We start from the raw sequence: 12737 nt of genomic DNA on the forward strand, positions 1-12737 counted from the left end.
CAATAAATTAATTCAGTCAAATTCTGCTTTAAATTACACTAAATTTGCGGATAAATTACAGAATATTCGAGCAAAATTTATTTTCTATATAAAGTTCAAAAACCGGTTTTTCAGTGAAATTAAAATTCGAAAACCGGTTTTCTGAAATGTCGGTTTTTGTATAAACCCTAGTTATAATGTTCAGCGCTACTAGGAATGTATATTAGTGTGCAGTAAACGGAGAGGAAAAAAGGGTATAACCTCTGAATTTCTTTTACTGTTCTCCGAATTGAATGAAATTTTGGAATTAGGTTCATCTTGCCCTCAAGTTCAAAAGTGAAAACAATTCGGGTTGCGCCATCACCCCCCGGGGGGATGACACCCCCTCTCAATTGTGTAATTACATTTTTTCAAAATAACGTCGAAAATCGATAATGCAAAAAATGTAATTACACAATTGAGAGGGGGTGTCAAATTCGGTTTTGTTGTTCCTATTTGATACAGGTTCCTTCACTAACCACTTAACGGTCGAGTTTTTTTTCGTGAAAAGTGATCTAAAAGAGCAGGTTTTTTTATTGCGGATTTTAAAAGTTTAATTGATGTAATATGTGTTTCTGATAACATTTTCTTTTTATTTATTTTATTTTTGTTTAAAATTAACAATAAATATTATAATACCGATGACCGCTTTGATGAAATTTTTATTTTATAACTTTTAAATTTTAATAATTTCTATTTATCTAAAAATAATATACCAAATTTGTAAACAAATAAGAAAATTCAACAATATATAATTTTTAGAGTAAATGTACGTGTAAAAACTCTGAAAGTTAAAAAGCAAAATAGATGGATTCTTGCCTAATTAGAGATAAAACACTTCAGTGTAATCTTCAATTGATTCCTATAAAAAATAACACAAAAATATAACAATAACATGCCTCTTGATAGATATTCAGAAAGGCGGTTTTTACATGTTTATTTCTAATCTCAAAAGTCGTTAAAGATTGATTTATTATATATACAATTATTAATTGATCTGTACTTATCATATCTAAACTAAACATATCCCAAGAACGGGCCATTGTACGCCTTTTATCGCATAAAACATAAACATTAACTTTGGCGAGCAGTGTTCGTGCGTGACCGTTAAGTGGCTAACTGTTTTTTCATTGAAGATCCAGAATTGAATGAAGTATTGCTTTTGGTAATTTTGTAAGTCGATTTTTTAGGTTTATGAAAGGTTGTCGGATTTAAAAATTCCGGTTGCTCCTCCTCCTCTAGATCAGAAAGGGCGTCGAACCTAGTTTTGGTTATCTTACTGTCTGTACTACAAAATTGGAAATTCTTTATCTTTGTCCGTGAAACTGAATCCGACTTTTGACTTGTTTGCATAACTGTCTTTATACAATATATTTCTGGCCTCATGGTATGCTAGATTCTTCCAAGCCATAATTTCTTTAATTTTTTTTATTTTTAATAAATACCGTGCACTCTTTATCATTTGCAGGGTGATCCTCATTGCACAAAGCACATACAAATTTGGAAGCTATACATATTTTTGCATTATGTTCTCCGGAACATTTCATACATCTCTCTTTTCCTCTACATTGGTCCTCAACGTGATTGAACCGACAGCATTTGTAGCAGTCGGCCTACAGTTCTGTCCTTGGATTCAACAAATATAGTGTAAGGGCCCATATCGCAACCTTCAAAATGTATCAAATTATTTAATGGATTAACTCTTTCATCTGATTTATTTTGATCGTTTATATTGTTGTCATCACTTATTAGATCTTTTTTATTTCCATTGTTGTATCAATATTATTAGATGCTAAATTACTGTTTTTCCCTTTGGTTTCCTTTTGTTCTAACGTTTCCATTTTATTACTATCTGCACTTACATCGTTGATATTATATTTATAATTAATGTTAACACTATTCTTGATATTCAAATCACAACTACTAACTGATTCATTTTCTACACTAATTACACTTTCATTATCACAAAAATCCATGTCACTCGATCTATTTAAACAAGTGTTCCTTGCATCTGCTGTTGATTCTCCAACCGCAGAGCGGCAGGTAACAAGGTTTGGGTAAGGTGGTCGGGCGCACTGACCATCCGACTCGGAAGACATAAATTATTTCCGGGTATCACATCTAATCGATCACTTCGATATCGCATTCAACTTTATCAGAATCGATATTTAGATTAATATTTCTGTTGGAAGTTTGACTTATCCGATTGAGATTTATATTAGCCTCTGATGCATTCTTAGTTGCTGCTTCAAGTTTATTGACCGCTTGACTAGTTTCAGTTTCAGGTACAATATTTGTTTCTTCAGTCGACATTACAGTTGGAGACTTATATTTAGTTAAATTATCATTATTAGATGCTTTTGAAATCTTCAAACTTTTACTAAAAACTTGTTTACTACATTCTACAATCCCAACATTAAAAGTTAGACTCTGTTCATTTTTATTTGTGGTTTTACTCAAATTGTTAAGTGCAGACAAAATCTCATTTTTATCAAGTTTGATAACACATATGGGGTTGGAATTCTTACTGGAAATTGCGTTTTGTTCAACCTTCAGTGATATATTTTTATTTTCAATTAAGCCAGGTTCAAATAAAGTTTCGGTTAATTTGGGTAATTCATTTCCATTAGAATCTACACACAATTTATCATTAGGTTTTTGTTTGATTCATTTTTAGTAGAACATTTTTTATTTCTTAGGATTTTTATTTCTTGCACTACATCTGCGAGTTATAATCTCAGCCGGACTTTTTTTTACTTTTAAGCCTCCAGAAAATGCGTCTATTATATTTGTATCTTTATGAGTTAAATTTCCTGTATATAGTATTGAAACCTTCATGTTTGGAAGATTCAGTTTTGGTAGGTGATTAATTTAATTCCAAAATGTTTACTGTAGATACCGATTGAACATTTGTTTCTTTTGTAATAATCTCATTTTCCTTCGAAATATCAGTATCCAATATATTTCTCCTATAGACTTTTCTACAAGTTCTAATTTTGGAGGACTTAAGTTTAAATTTCTATTTGAAAGTATATTGGAATATTTTTTAATTAATTTGTATTTTTCTCTTGGAATTGCTTAAATAAAGTAGATATTCGGTTAAATATTATTGTGCAAGAATTTACCTGCTTCCTTCGACTTGAGCGACATGTTTTTAGCAAATTATTAGTTATTACACTTCATTCAAAACGATTAAAACCATTAAAATTAACATATAAACATGTTATAAAATTAACGCCTTTTTGCGCTTTTTGTTGAGTTGACAGTCAAAACAAAATTCGTTTTAGGGGAAGAAAATATTTTTGAAGGGCGAAAAAGGGTTAAAGCGAATGTGGCGCCAGATTCAAATAGCATTTTTTCCAGTGAGCTTTATTTTTAACTTTCTAATTGCTTATTGCAAGTAAATATAAGTTGTTTTTACATGTATAGAAAGAAATTTCCAATAACAAAATAGAATTCGTATACCAATTTTAAGTTGCATTTGGCATTAAGGCAAGTTGCTTGAATTTTACGATTTTTAACTTCTCCTTGGGCAAGTTATATAGTAATGGGTCGAAAATCGAAAATGAAAATTTTTGTATATCTTCACGTTTCAGTGGTATCTGAACATTCTGAAAAAAGAAAAATGGTGGCGTGTGTGTTTTGTGTCTTCGCAATTTTTGTGTACGTTTTTGGCCGTGCGGATCAACCAATTTGAATGTTTCAAAAAACATTAGATTTCTATTGATAAGCACATGTGCTGATTAGTCTATGGCAAAGGCAGGTCCAGCTGTTACGGTATGAAGCAATGAGTACAGAAAATAGAAATCGAGATTATGAGAGAACGGAGTATATATGATTTGAATGATCCAAAAAAACATTCAATTTGTAATTATTAAAAAAATGGTGATTAGTTTTTTGGAAGATGCAGGTCCAGGAATTCGAAGATACAGAGATAAATGTTGCAGTTTTTGAGAGAACTAAGCATCCGATTTGAATGATTCAAAAAACTTTTTGCTAGTGCTAACAAAACAATTGCTTTTGGAAAAAAAATCTCAAAATATATCAGAAAATAATTTAGATTTTGATTTTAATTCTGGCTGAAGTCTAAAGCTCACTTATATACTTTAAATAAATAATTTTAACTTTGTAATTCAGTTTATATAATTCTTATAAATATTCGACAATGTTACAGTGCATTTATACAATCTATTTGAAAGCATTTAATATTCCTCGAACATTTCGTTACGGTACGGAAAGTTCCAGCAATTTGCCTTAAAGCCACGATGCCATACACTACAGTTAGTTTAGTTTTCGTTTATCTTTATATCATTTCCTAATAAACCCTTAAATTCGATGAAAACAATTATTTTTTTAACTTCCCGTAGGATAAGTTATAGAGTAATCGCAAAAAATCGAAAATGAAAATTTGTATATACCTTTACGTTTCAAAAGTTTTTGAACATTTTGGCATACCTTAGAAAAAATGGATGTATGTGTGTGTGTGTGTCGAAAAACAAATTTTCGTCGACGATTTCGGGTACACCGATCAACCGATTTCAATAATTCAAAAAAAAATCCATTCGTATTGATAAGGAGACGTGCATGTTTTCTATATTTATATCTTCTTTGACTTAAGAACTCTTAAAAGCTCGTCCTAGGACTAGAAGTAATTGTGTTATCGAAATCGTCGTCGAAAATTTGTATCCACACACACACACACACACGCATACATCAATTTTTTCTAAGGTTTGCCAAAATGTTCAAAACCTTTTGAAACGCAAAGGTATAAACATTTCATTTTCGATTTTTTGCGATTACTATAACTGCGCGCACACATACACACAAGCACACGCACATACACATACTCAAAAAAAAACAAACAAAAACGTACACATACTGATAGATAAAAGAAGAATATACTCATATACACCCTAAAGTATGTAAGAAGCTTTGAAACGTAAAAATTTATGCAAGTTTTCATTTTCAGTTTAACTTAATAAAGTTAAACTTTTATAAAGTTATAGTAAAGTTGAATAACTCCTACGGGAAGTTAAAAATATAAAAAATATTTTTAATCAAAAACGCCTGAAACACCCAAAATTAAAACTATATTGCATTCAGTACTTAAAGTGTTTGATTGCCTCCTTATGAAGGACTAAAAATTCTTGAGGGATGTTTTCTATTAGTATTCTTTTTTATAATTTTTAAAATGTTTTCAATAAATTTATTATAACATTATTTCAAAACAATTTTAATTTCAACTCTAAAAGTGATTTTCTTCAAATAATAATTAATTACGAAGCATACATATAATAAGTATAAATGAAATATTAAATACAACAGCTAATATATATTTAGCGATTATACAATTAATAACTATAATAATATATTTTCAAGACTTTTACGATTTTTATCAGCACTATCACTACTGACTTTCTTTTGTAAATGTATCACACTTTTATCACATAAATATTTCCCATATTTTCCCTAACATGTTTTCTATATTTATATCATTTTTGACTTAAGATGACTAGAAGTATTTCTTAATTTACATTAAAAAAAAAAAAAAAATAGGTGAAAATTAAAAGGATGCATAGTGTTCCAGAAAAAAATATATGTTAAAATCGAAGATTGGGTTCCAGGGATGCAAAAAGACCATGTAAAATTTTTAAAATCTAAAAATTGAACAAAGTAAACATTTAAAATTTTATTATGTACACAGAAAACCCGTATTCAACTTGAGCAAATTAAATTAATATTATATATAGACTATAATTAATTTATGAAAAACAAAATTAAAATTAATGACTGTATGAATTCAAGGTGAATGTTGTCGCATGTCAGCTCTTCTTACAACAATTCGATCTAATGTTTGCTGAATAGTTTTCTCTTGATATAGCATAAATTTTCTTGTAAACACCCCCCTGGTACATTTTAATATCTTTCTTGATACTAGAATATTTAAATATTTATTTGCCAGTTAACTTCTGTCCATCATTAGCAAATAGCAATCGTGATTGTTCAATAGAAAATTCTTAATTGCATAAGGTTAACAATTTAAAAAAAGAAAAATATATGAAAGACGTGAGCCCAAAACTAACGACTCACAGTAAAAATTATTTTTAGCAATTCTCTTATAATAATGAATAAAACCAAATGTATCTTAATATCAATCTTAAATCAACCAGTGACTTCCCACTTCCCCGCTAGAATAATTTTTATCCCTGCAACCTTCTCTATGATGACTTAATTTCACCTTCGATATAAAAACTTCTCCACATATTCGACACTGGAATGTATCCAAATCTCCATTGTGCTTCTGCTCGTGAGCTTTCATTTCACTTAAAGTTTCATAAACATTCTTACACACATTACATTGATGAAGTTGGACATTTTCATGCTTGTACAAATGCCTTAAGAGAGCTTGTCTTGTAGTGAATGTTTTCGAACAGTATTCACACTTCTTTTGTTTTGTTTCATCATGGATTCTTATATGTGCATACTGAGTACTTTTTGTGGTAAAAGTCTTAGAACAAAAGTCACATTTGTAGGCACGTTCTGTGCTGTGCATCTTCACGTGATCATTTAAAACTTCTCTTCTACAAAATGTAGCGTCACAAATTTCACAGAAAAATTTCTTTTCCCCATGAATCAGCATGTGTCGCCAGAGTTTACGGGCGTTACCAAATATTTTGCTGCATACCTTGCATTTGTATCTATCTGGCTGATGTACTATTTTGTGTTTGGTCAAAGTATTTTTGGATGAACAAGGTTTACCACATACATCACACACAAAGCTGTTGTGTTGGGTAAGCATGTGTTCATCGTAACTTTCCTGAGTTTCTGTCACTGCGTTACAAGTTTCACAAATATAAATAACCGTAAGCATGTGAGTCAATATGTGAGTGGTCATTTTGTTCTTGTTGGTAATTTCGACGTCACAAATGAAACATTTATTGGTTGTGTCACTTACGTGCGTTGTATATACATGTTTTCTTAAATCTTTTAAGGTCGTATAAGTTTCATTACAGGGAATACATGCATGTACTGTGGTTTCTATATTTATATCAATCTCAGGCTCGATGTGCACAGGTTCCACACAATCTTCCAATACAACCGAACATGGTTTGATCATCGTTGCATATTTGGGATCGATATTAAATATTTTATTACTAACCAAATTTATTTGTTCCTCCATTTGAATTTGATCATTGTGATTAGGACTCACATTTTTCATTGAATTTTGAGCATTTGGTTTTTTTGTTGGACTCACAGATCCACCTACAAAAACAGAATATTTGTGTAAATCTTCATATTTTACTTTCTTAAGAAGTTTGTTTTGGCTAGAAAATTTGATTTGTTTTTTATGTTTTTATGATGTCATTATAAATCTATTTTTTTCTCAAAATCCGGCTGAACCGTTTACAAAAATTTGTGTATGGCATAATGCATTAAGTCAAATTGCTGGAACTTTCCGTACCAAAAATTATTTTTTTTAAAAAAGATTAAATTTTTTTTTTAAACTTTGAAAAAATTAGATTTTTGAGAAATTTTAAATTTATGAAAAAAAGTTTTTGTGAAAAAAACTTCTGGATTATTTTTTTCTTTTTAATTTTAAATATTTTGGAAATTTTGAACTTTTGTTCAAAGCAATCGCACTGCTTTAAATGCATAGATACAAAATATCGAAACGCGTAAGCGCCGCGTCGCTGTCTAGCGGACAAGCAATGTTACGAAACTCATAGAAATGCAAACAAATTTGATAAACATTGAGAAAGTCTCCATAAAATATCTGACACTTTGATGTGCATATGAATAGTGATCATTTTTGACCGCCAAATGGCATTTATTTTACTTTTTTTTACTAGATCTACAAAACCGCATAACCTGCCTTCCCAAAAATTTAATCAGTTCTTCATATTGTCAATACAAGTAAAATGTTTATTGAATTATTTAAATCGGTTGATCGCTGTACCCGAAATCGTCGACGAAAATTTGTATCCGCACGCACACACACACACACACAAACATCCATTTTTTCTAGGGTATGCCAAAATGTTCAGAAACCTTTGAAACGTAAAAATATATAAATATTTGCATTTTCGATTTTTTTCCGGTTACTATAACTTACCCTATGGAAAGTTAATAAAAAAAGAACATTTTACCTAAGTAGTGGAATCTCAATTCTTATTGTTTATGTTGTTTACGTAAACGTATTTGTGAAGTGCATACAACTTGCCTTAGGTCAAAATGCCACTTAAAGCTAGTTAAGAGTTGACTTATTACTATCAAATATTCGATTAATGATTACTGTATTTACCTTTAGTTGATGTTTTGTTCCACTTCAATCGTGTCATGTTCACTTCGACCAGACTGTTTATATTTACTTCATCGACTATTGCAGGTCCTGAGTCTGCAGAATCAACATTTTTTTCAAGATTTGCTTGCAGATTATCGGTATTACTGATTGTTGTTAGTTTTATGCTCGAGTTATTTTTGCTTTTGATGATTTTATGTTGTTTATTCATCACAGTATCTACAATATTTCTGTCTAATGCCACGGATAGCTTCTTAAGTTTATATCGTTTGGTAATAGATGTGTTTGATTTAGTGCTTGATAAAAAACTCTTCCGTTCAGGCTTTATGGAGTTTGGCTTGGACTTTACAGGTTGTCTGTTTTTCGCAGTTATCTCAGGATTGTGTACATCTACTATTTTATTATTTATATTCAAAGCATCTTTTCTAATCCCTTTGATATCACATTCCACTTTATCAGAATCGATATTTAGATGAATGTTTCTGTTGCATGTTTGACTTATCCGATTGAAATTTATATTACCCTCTGATGCATTCTTAGTTGCTGCTTCAAGTTTATTGACCGCTTGACTAGTTTCAGTTTCAGGTACAATATTTGTTTCTTCAGTCGACATTACATTTGGAGTCTTATATTTAGTTAAATTATCATTATTAGATGCTTTTGAATTCTTTGAACTTTTACTAGTAACTTGTTTACTACATTCTACAATCCCAACATTGAAAGTTGGACTATGTTCATTTTTATTTGTGGTTTTACTCAAATTGTTAAGTGCAGACAAAATCTCATTTTTATCAAGTTTGATAACACATATGGGGTTGGAAGTCTTACTGGAAATTGCGTTTTGTTTAACCTTCAGTGATATATTTTTATTTTCAATTAAGTCAGGTTCAAATAAAGCTTCGGTAAGTTTAGGTAATTCATTTCCATTAGAATCTACACACAATTTATCATTAGATTTTCCTACCTTTTTGGCACTCTGGCTGGTAACTTTGTTAGATTCATTTTTAGTAGAAGCATTTTTATTTCTTGCACTACATCTGCGTGTTATAATCTTAGCCGCACTTTCTTTAACTTTTAAGTCCACAGAAAATGTTTCTATTATATTTGTATCTCTATGAGTTAAAATTCCAGTATTAGAATTGATACCTTCAGGTTTGGATGAAGATTGAGTTTTGGTAGGTGATAAATTCAATTCCAAAATGTTAACTGTAGGTACCGATTGCACATTTGTTTCTGTGGTATTGATCTCATTTTCTTTCGAAATATCAGGATCCAATATATTTCTCCTATAGACTTTTCTGCGAGTTCTAATCTTTGGAGGACTCAAGTTTAAATTTCTATTTGAAAGTATATTGGAATATTTTTCAATTAATTTGTATTTTTCAGTTGGAATTCCTAAAATCAAGTAGATTCGGATTATACATAACATAGATTAATAATATTATTGTGCAAGAATTTACCTGCTTCCTTCGACTTGAGCGACATGTTTTTAGCAAATTATTAGTTATTACACTTCATTCAAAACGATTAAAACCATTAAAACTAACATATAAACAAGTTTATAAAATTAGCGCATTTGGCGCATCTTGTTCAGTTGACAGTCAAAACAAAATTCGTTTCAGGGGAGGAAAATATTTTTGAAAGGCGAAAAAGTGTTACCAGTGTGGCGAATGTGGCGCCAGATTCAAATAGCAACATTTCAGTGAGCATTATTTTTAAATTTCTAATTGTTTATCCCAAATCGCAAGTATGTGAAGGTTGTTTTTACATATATAGAAAGAAACTTTTCAATAACAAAATAGAACTAGTGGCATGGCATCGTGCCTTAAGGCAAATTGCTGGACTTCCCATACCAAAAATTATTTTTTTTAAAAAAATTAACATTTTTGAAAAAAAATTACTCTGAAAAAATAGATTTTTGACAAACTATAAATTTTGACAGAAATTCACTTTTTAAAAAAAAAACTTTTTGAAGAAAAATTTTTTTGAAATATTTTGGAAATTCTGAACTTCTCTTCAAAGCAATCGTACTGCTTTAACTGCATAGAGACAAAATATCGAAGCGCCGCCGTCTAACGGTTAAACATTGGTACGGAACTCATAGAAATATAAACAAAATTTATACTTATTGTTAAAATCTGTATAAAATATCTGATAATTTGATGTGCATATGTCTAATGATCATTTTTGACCGCAAGATGTCATTTTTTTTTACTTTTTTACTAGATCTCCGAAACCGTTAGACTTGTTAATACAAGTAAAAGCCAAAAAATTAAAACGCCTGAAAAGAAATGGCCCAGTAATCTACCGTCCACAAGATAATTTTTCTGTTTTGCACAGGAAAATTTTCAAACAAGTTACTTTTAATTATTATTTGTTATTGATTATATTGTTTTCATTATTAATACTATTATTTTAATTATTATTTATTCTATTTCTTTTCTTTAATTTTTCTTTTGTTCTATTTTTCTTTCTTCTTGATTTTGATTTTCAATACCATAACTTTCAACTTATAAATTGTATTGTAATCAGATTGTTAAAATTGGCAAAAAAATACAAACATCTGACCCCTCTGACCATTGCCAGTGATTGCCGAAAACCTTTTTTCGAAAATTGTCTTTTCAGCCTGGCCCTAGAAGTGAAGTTTGGGTGATATGCTTTACGGTTTTTATATTTATGTGAGAAAGCAATGATACATATACATGATCGATTTATTTCATTTATTTCGTGTTCTAAAAATGTAGGTATTTTATTGGGGCATCAAAAGTAATCAGTTACCTACAAAAGACAGAACGCATGAACGCATTAAGATGCGTCCACACCTAACGAACGAACACGAACGAACATGATGAACAAGAATATACAAAGAAGAACGAACACGAACACAAACGAAGGCGAATATGTGTGAATGCACCTTTTTGCATATGCTCACATAGATTCTGATTAGATCCGCTGAAGCGCGCAACGCAATTACAAACCTTGATCAATTTTTATAATTCAACCACCTATCGTAAGCCTATAATATTTTAGTGTTATTTTAGACTACGAAAATTATTTTCATACAAAGTTTAATTAAAATCGTCAGTAAAATATTTTTTTACTATAATTACGAAAAAACGGCTAAAACATGGAGAATTTTTTTAATACTTTTCCGCTAATTATAAAAAAAAAAACAATTCGGCTGGTCATCGCGCAAATCTGATAAACGCTTATTAACTCCGTGGGAAAACTTGGATTAAATTATTAATACTCCAAAGCGCTAAAATTTAATCTTTTATTTATATCAAGTGAGCTTCAGAATTTTAGCTAGAGTTAAAATTAAAATCCAAATTATTTTTGCATGTTTCGTTCTCTTAAAATCTACTATTGTCTTCACATTAAGCTCCTTATCTCCAAAACGGCTGAACCTGCCTTTGCTAAAACCTAATCAACACTATTCTCCCCGTCATTACGAATTGAATGTTTTTTAATAATTCAAATCCGATGGTCTGTTATCTCAAAAACTTAACGGCTAGACCTGCCTAATATTAATCAGCACGTCGCCTTATCAATAGGAATCGAATGTGTTTTGAATTAATGAAATCGGTTGATTCGTATTTGCACATACATACACACAAACATACATACATCCAAGGAATGCCAAAATGTGCAGAAGGCTTTGAAACATATAAATAATCATTTTAAATTGTTTACAATTTTTATAACTTACCCAACCCGAAGTTAATAAATTTTATTAAAAGCACTTAAAACACCAAATTTAAAGCTTAATTGCATTTAGTACTTAAAGGCATTATAACCTGCAGATATTAAATTTATTGAAAACATTTTGAAAATTATAAAAAGTGATACTGAAAGAAAACAATTACCTTTAAGATTTTTTAATCTTTCAAAAAAGGGGCAATCAAACACATTTATGAACTATAAGTATTAACACATATATACCCAGTAAACCACAAAACGTAATAAACCCATGAATATTATGTGGCGCCCCCACGTCCGCACGTAGCAGGTACGTAACCTGGGAGACACAGAAGTATCTATTTCGCGGGCAGGAACGTAACGGCTGTTACGTTGCACACTAATACGGCACGGCTATTTTAGCTACGTAACTAGGTTGAATAAAAAAGCGTGTAGGTGTTTTTTATGTTACATAATAATTGAATTAAAATTTCCTGCAAATATAGAATCTATTTTGGATATTTAGTAATTTTATTAAATAATTTCATTTACAATGTACAGAATTTACATATTATATAGTTAATGTATATTTTATTTTGAGTGATTATTTTAAAACAATTCTATTATCAACACTAAAATTGATCTACTTCAAATATTAACTGATTATAAAGCATATAAGTGTAAAAATTTGTTATGTAAATATCCCTGAAATGTAAATGAAATACTAAATACATGTCTTTTG

The 12737-nt window shown here is 30.0% G+C and overlaps 2 protein-coding genes across 3 annotated transcripts in view; one reads left to right on the top strand and one right to left on the bottom strand.

Moving 5' to 3' along the window:
- LOC113363882 (tudor domain-containing protein 5-like) overlaps positions 1 to 12737 on the top strand; it is a gene marked incomplete at its 3' end in the record, with an annotated part of 206868 nt that overhangs the window by 112317 nt on the left and 81814 nt on the right.
- Positions 5642 to 9890, bottom strand: LOC113363880 (zinc finger protein 37-like). 2 transcript variants are annotated; one of them, XM_026606364.1, is made up of 4 exons: positions 9778 to 9890; positions 9464 to 9712; positions 8321 to 9388; positions 5642 to 7281 (listed from the first exon to the last, which is right to left on the bottom strand). In XM_026606364.1, exons 1-4 carry the CDS (start codon positions 9800 to 9802, stop codon positions 6176 to 6178), a joined length of 2448 nt encoding a protein of 815 aa, XP_026462149.1. In that variant the 5' UTR covers positions 9803 to 9890; the 3' UTR covers positions 5642 to 6175. The 2 variants fall into 2 exon arrangements, with proteins under 2 accessions (XP_026462149.1, XP_026462148.1); XM_026606363.1 differs by having other exon boundaries at positions 8321 to 9712.

Source organism: Ctenocephalides felis, unplaced genomic scaffold (genome assembly GCF_003426905.1).
Source record: "Ctenocephalides felis isolate EL2017-DRISC unplaced genomic scaffold, ASM342690v1 CF-g0.4_SCAFFOLD_00845, whole genome shotgun sequence".
NCBI classification, from domain to species: Eukaryota; Metazoa; Arthropoda; class Insecta; order Siphonaptera; family Pulicidae; genus Ctenocephalides; species Ctenocephalides felis.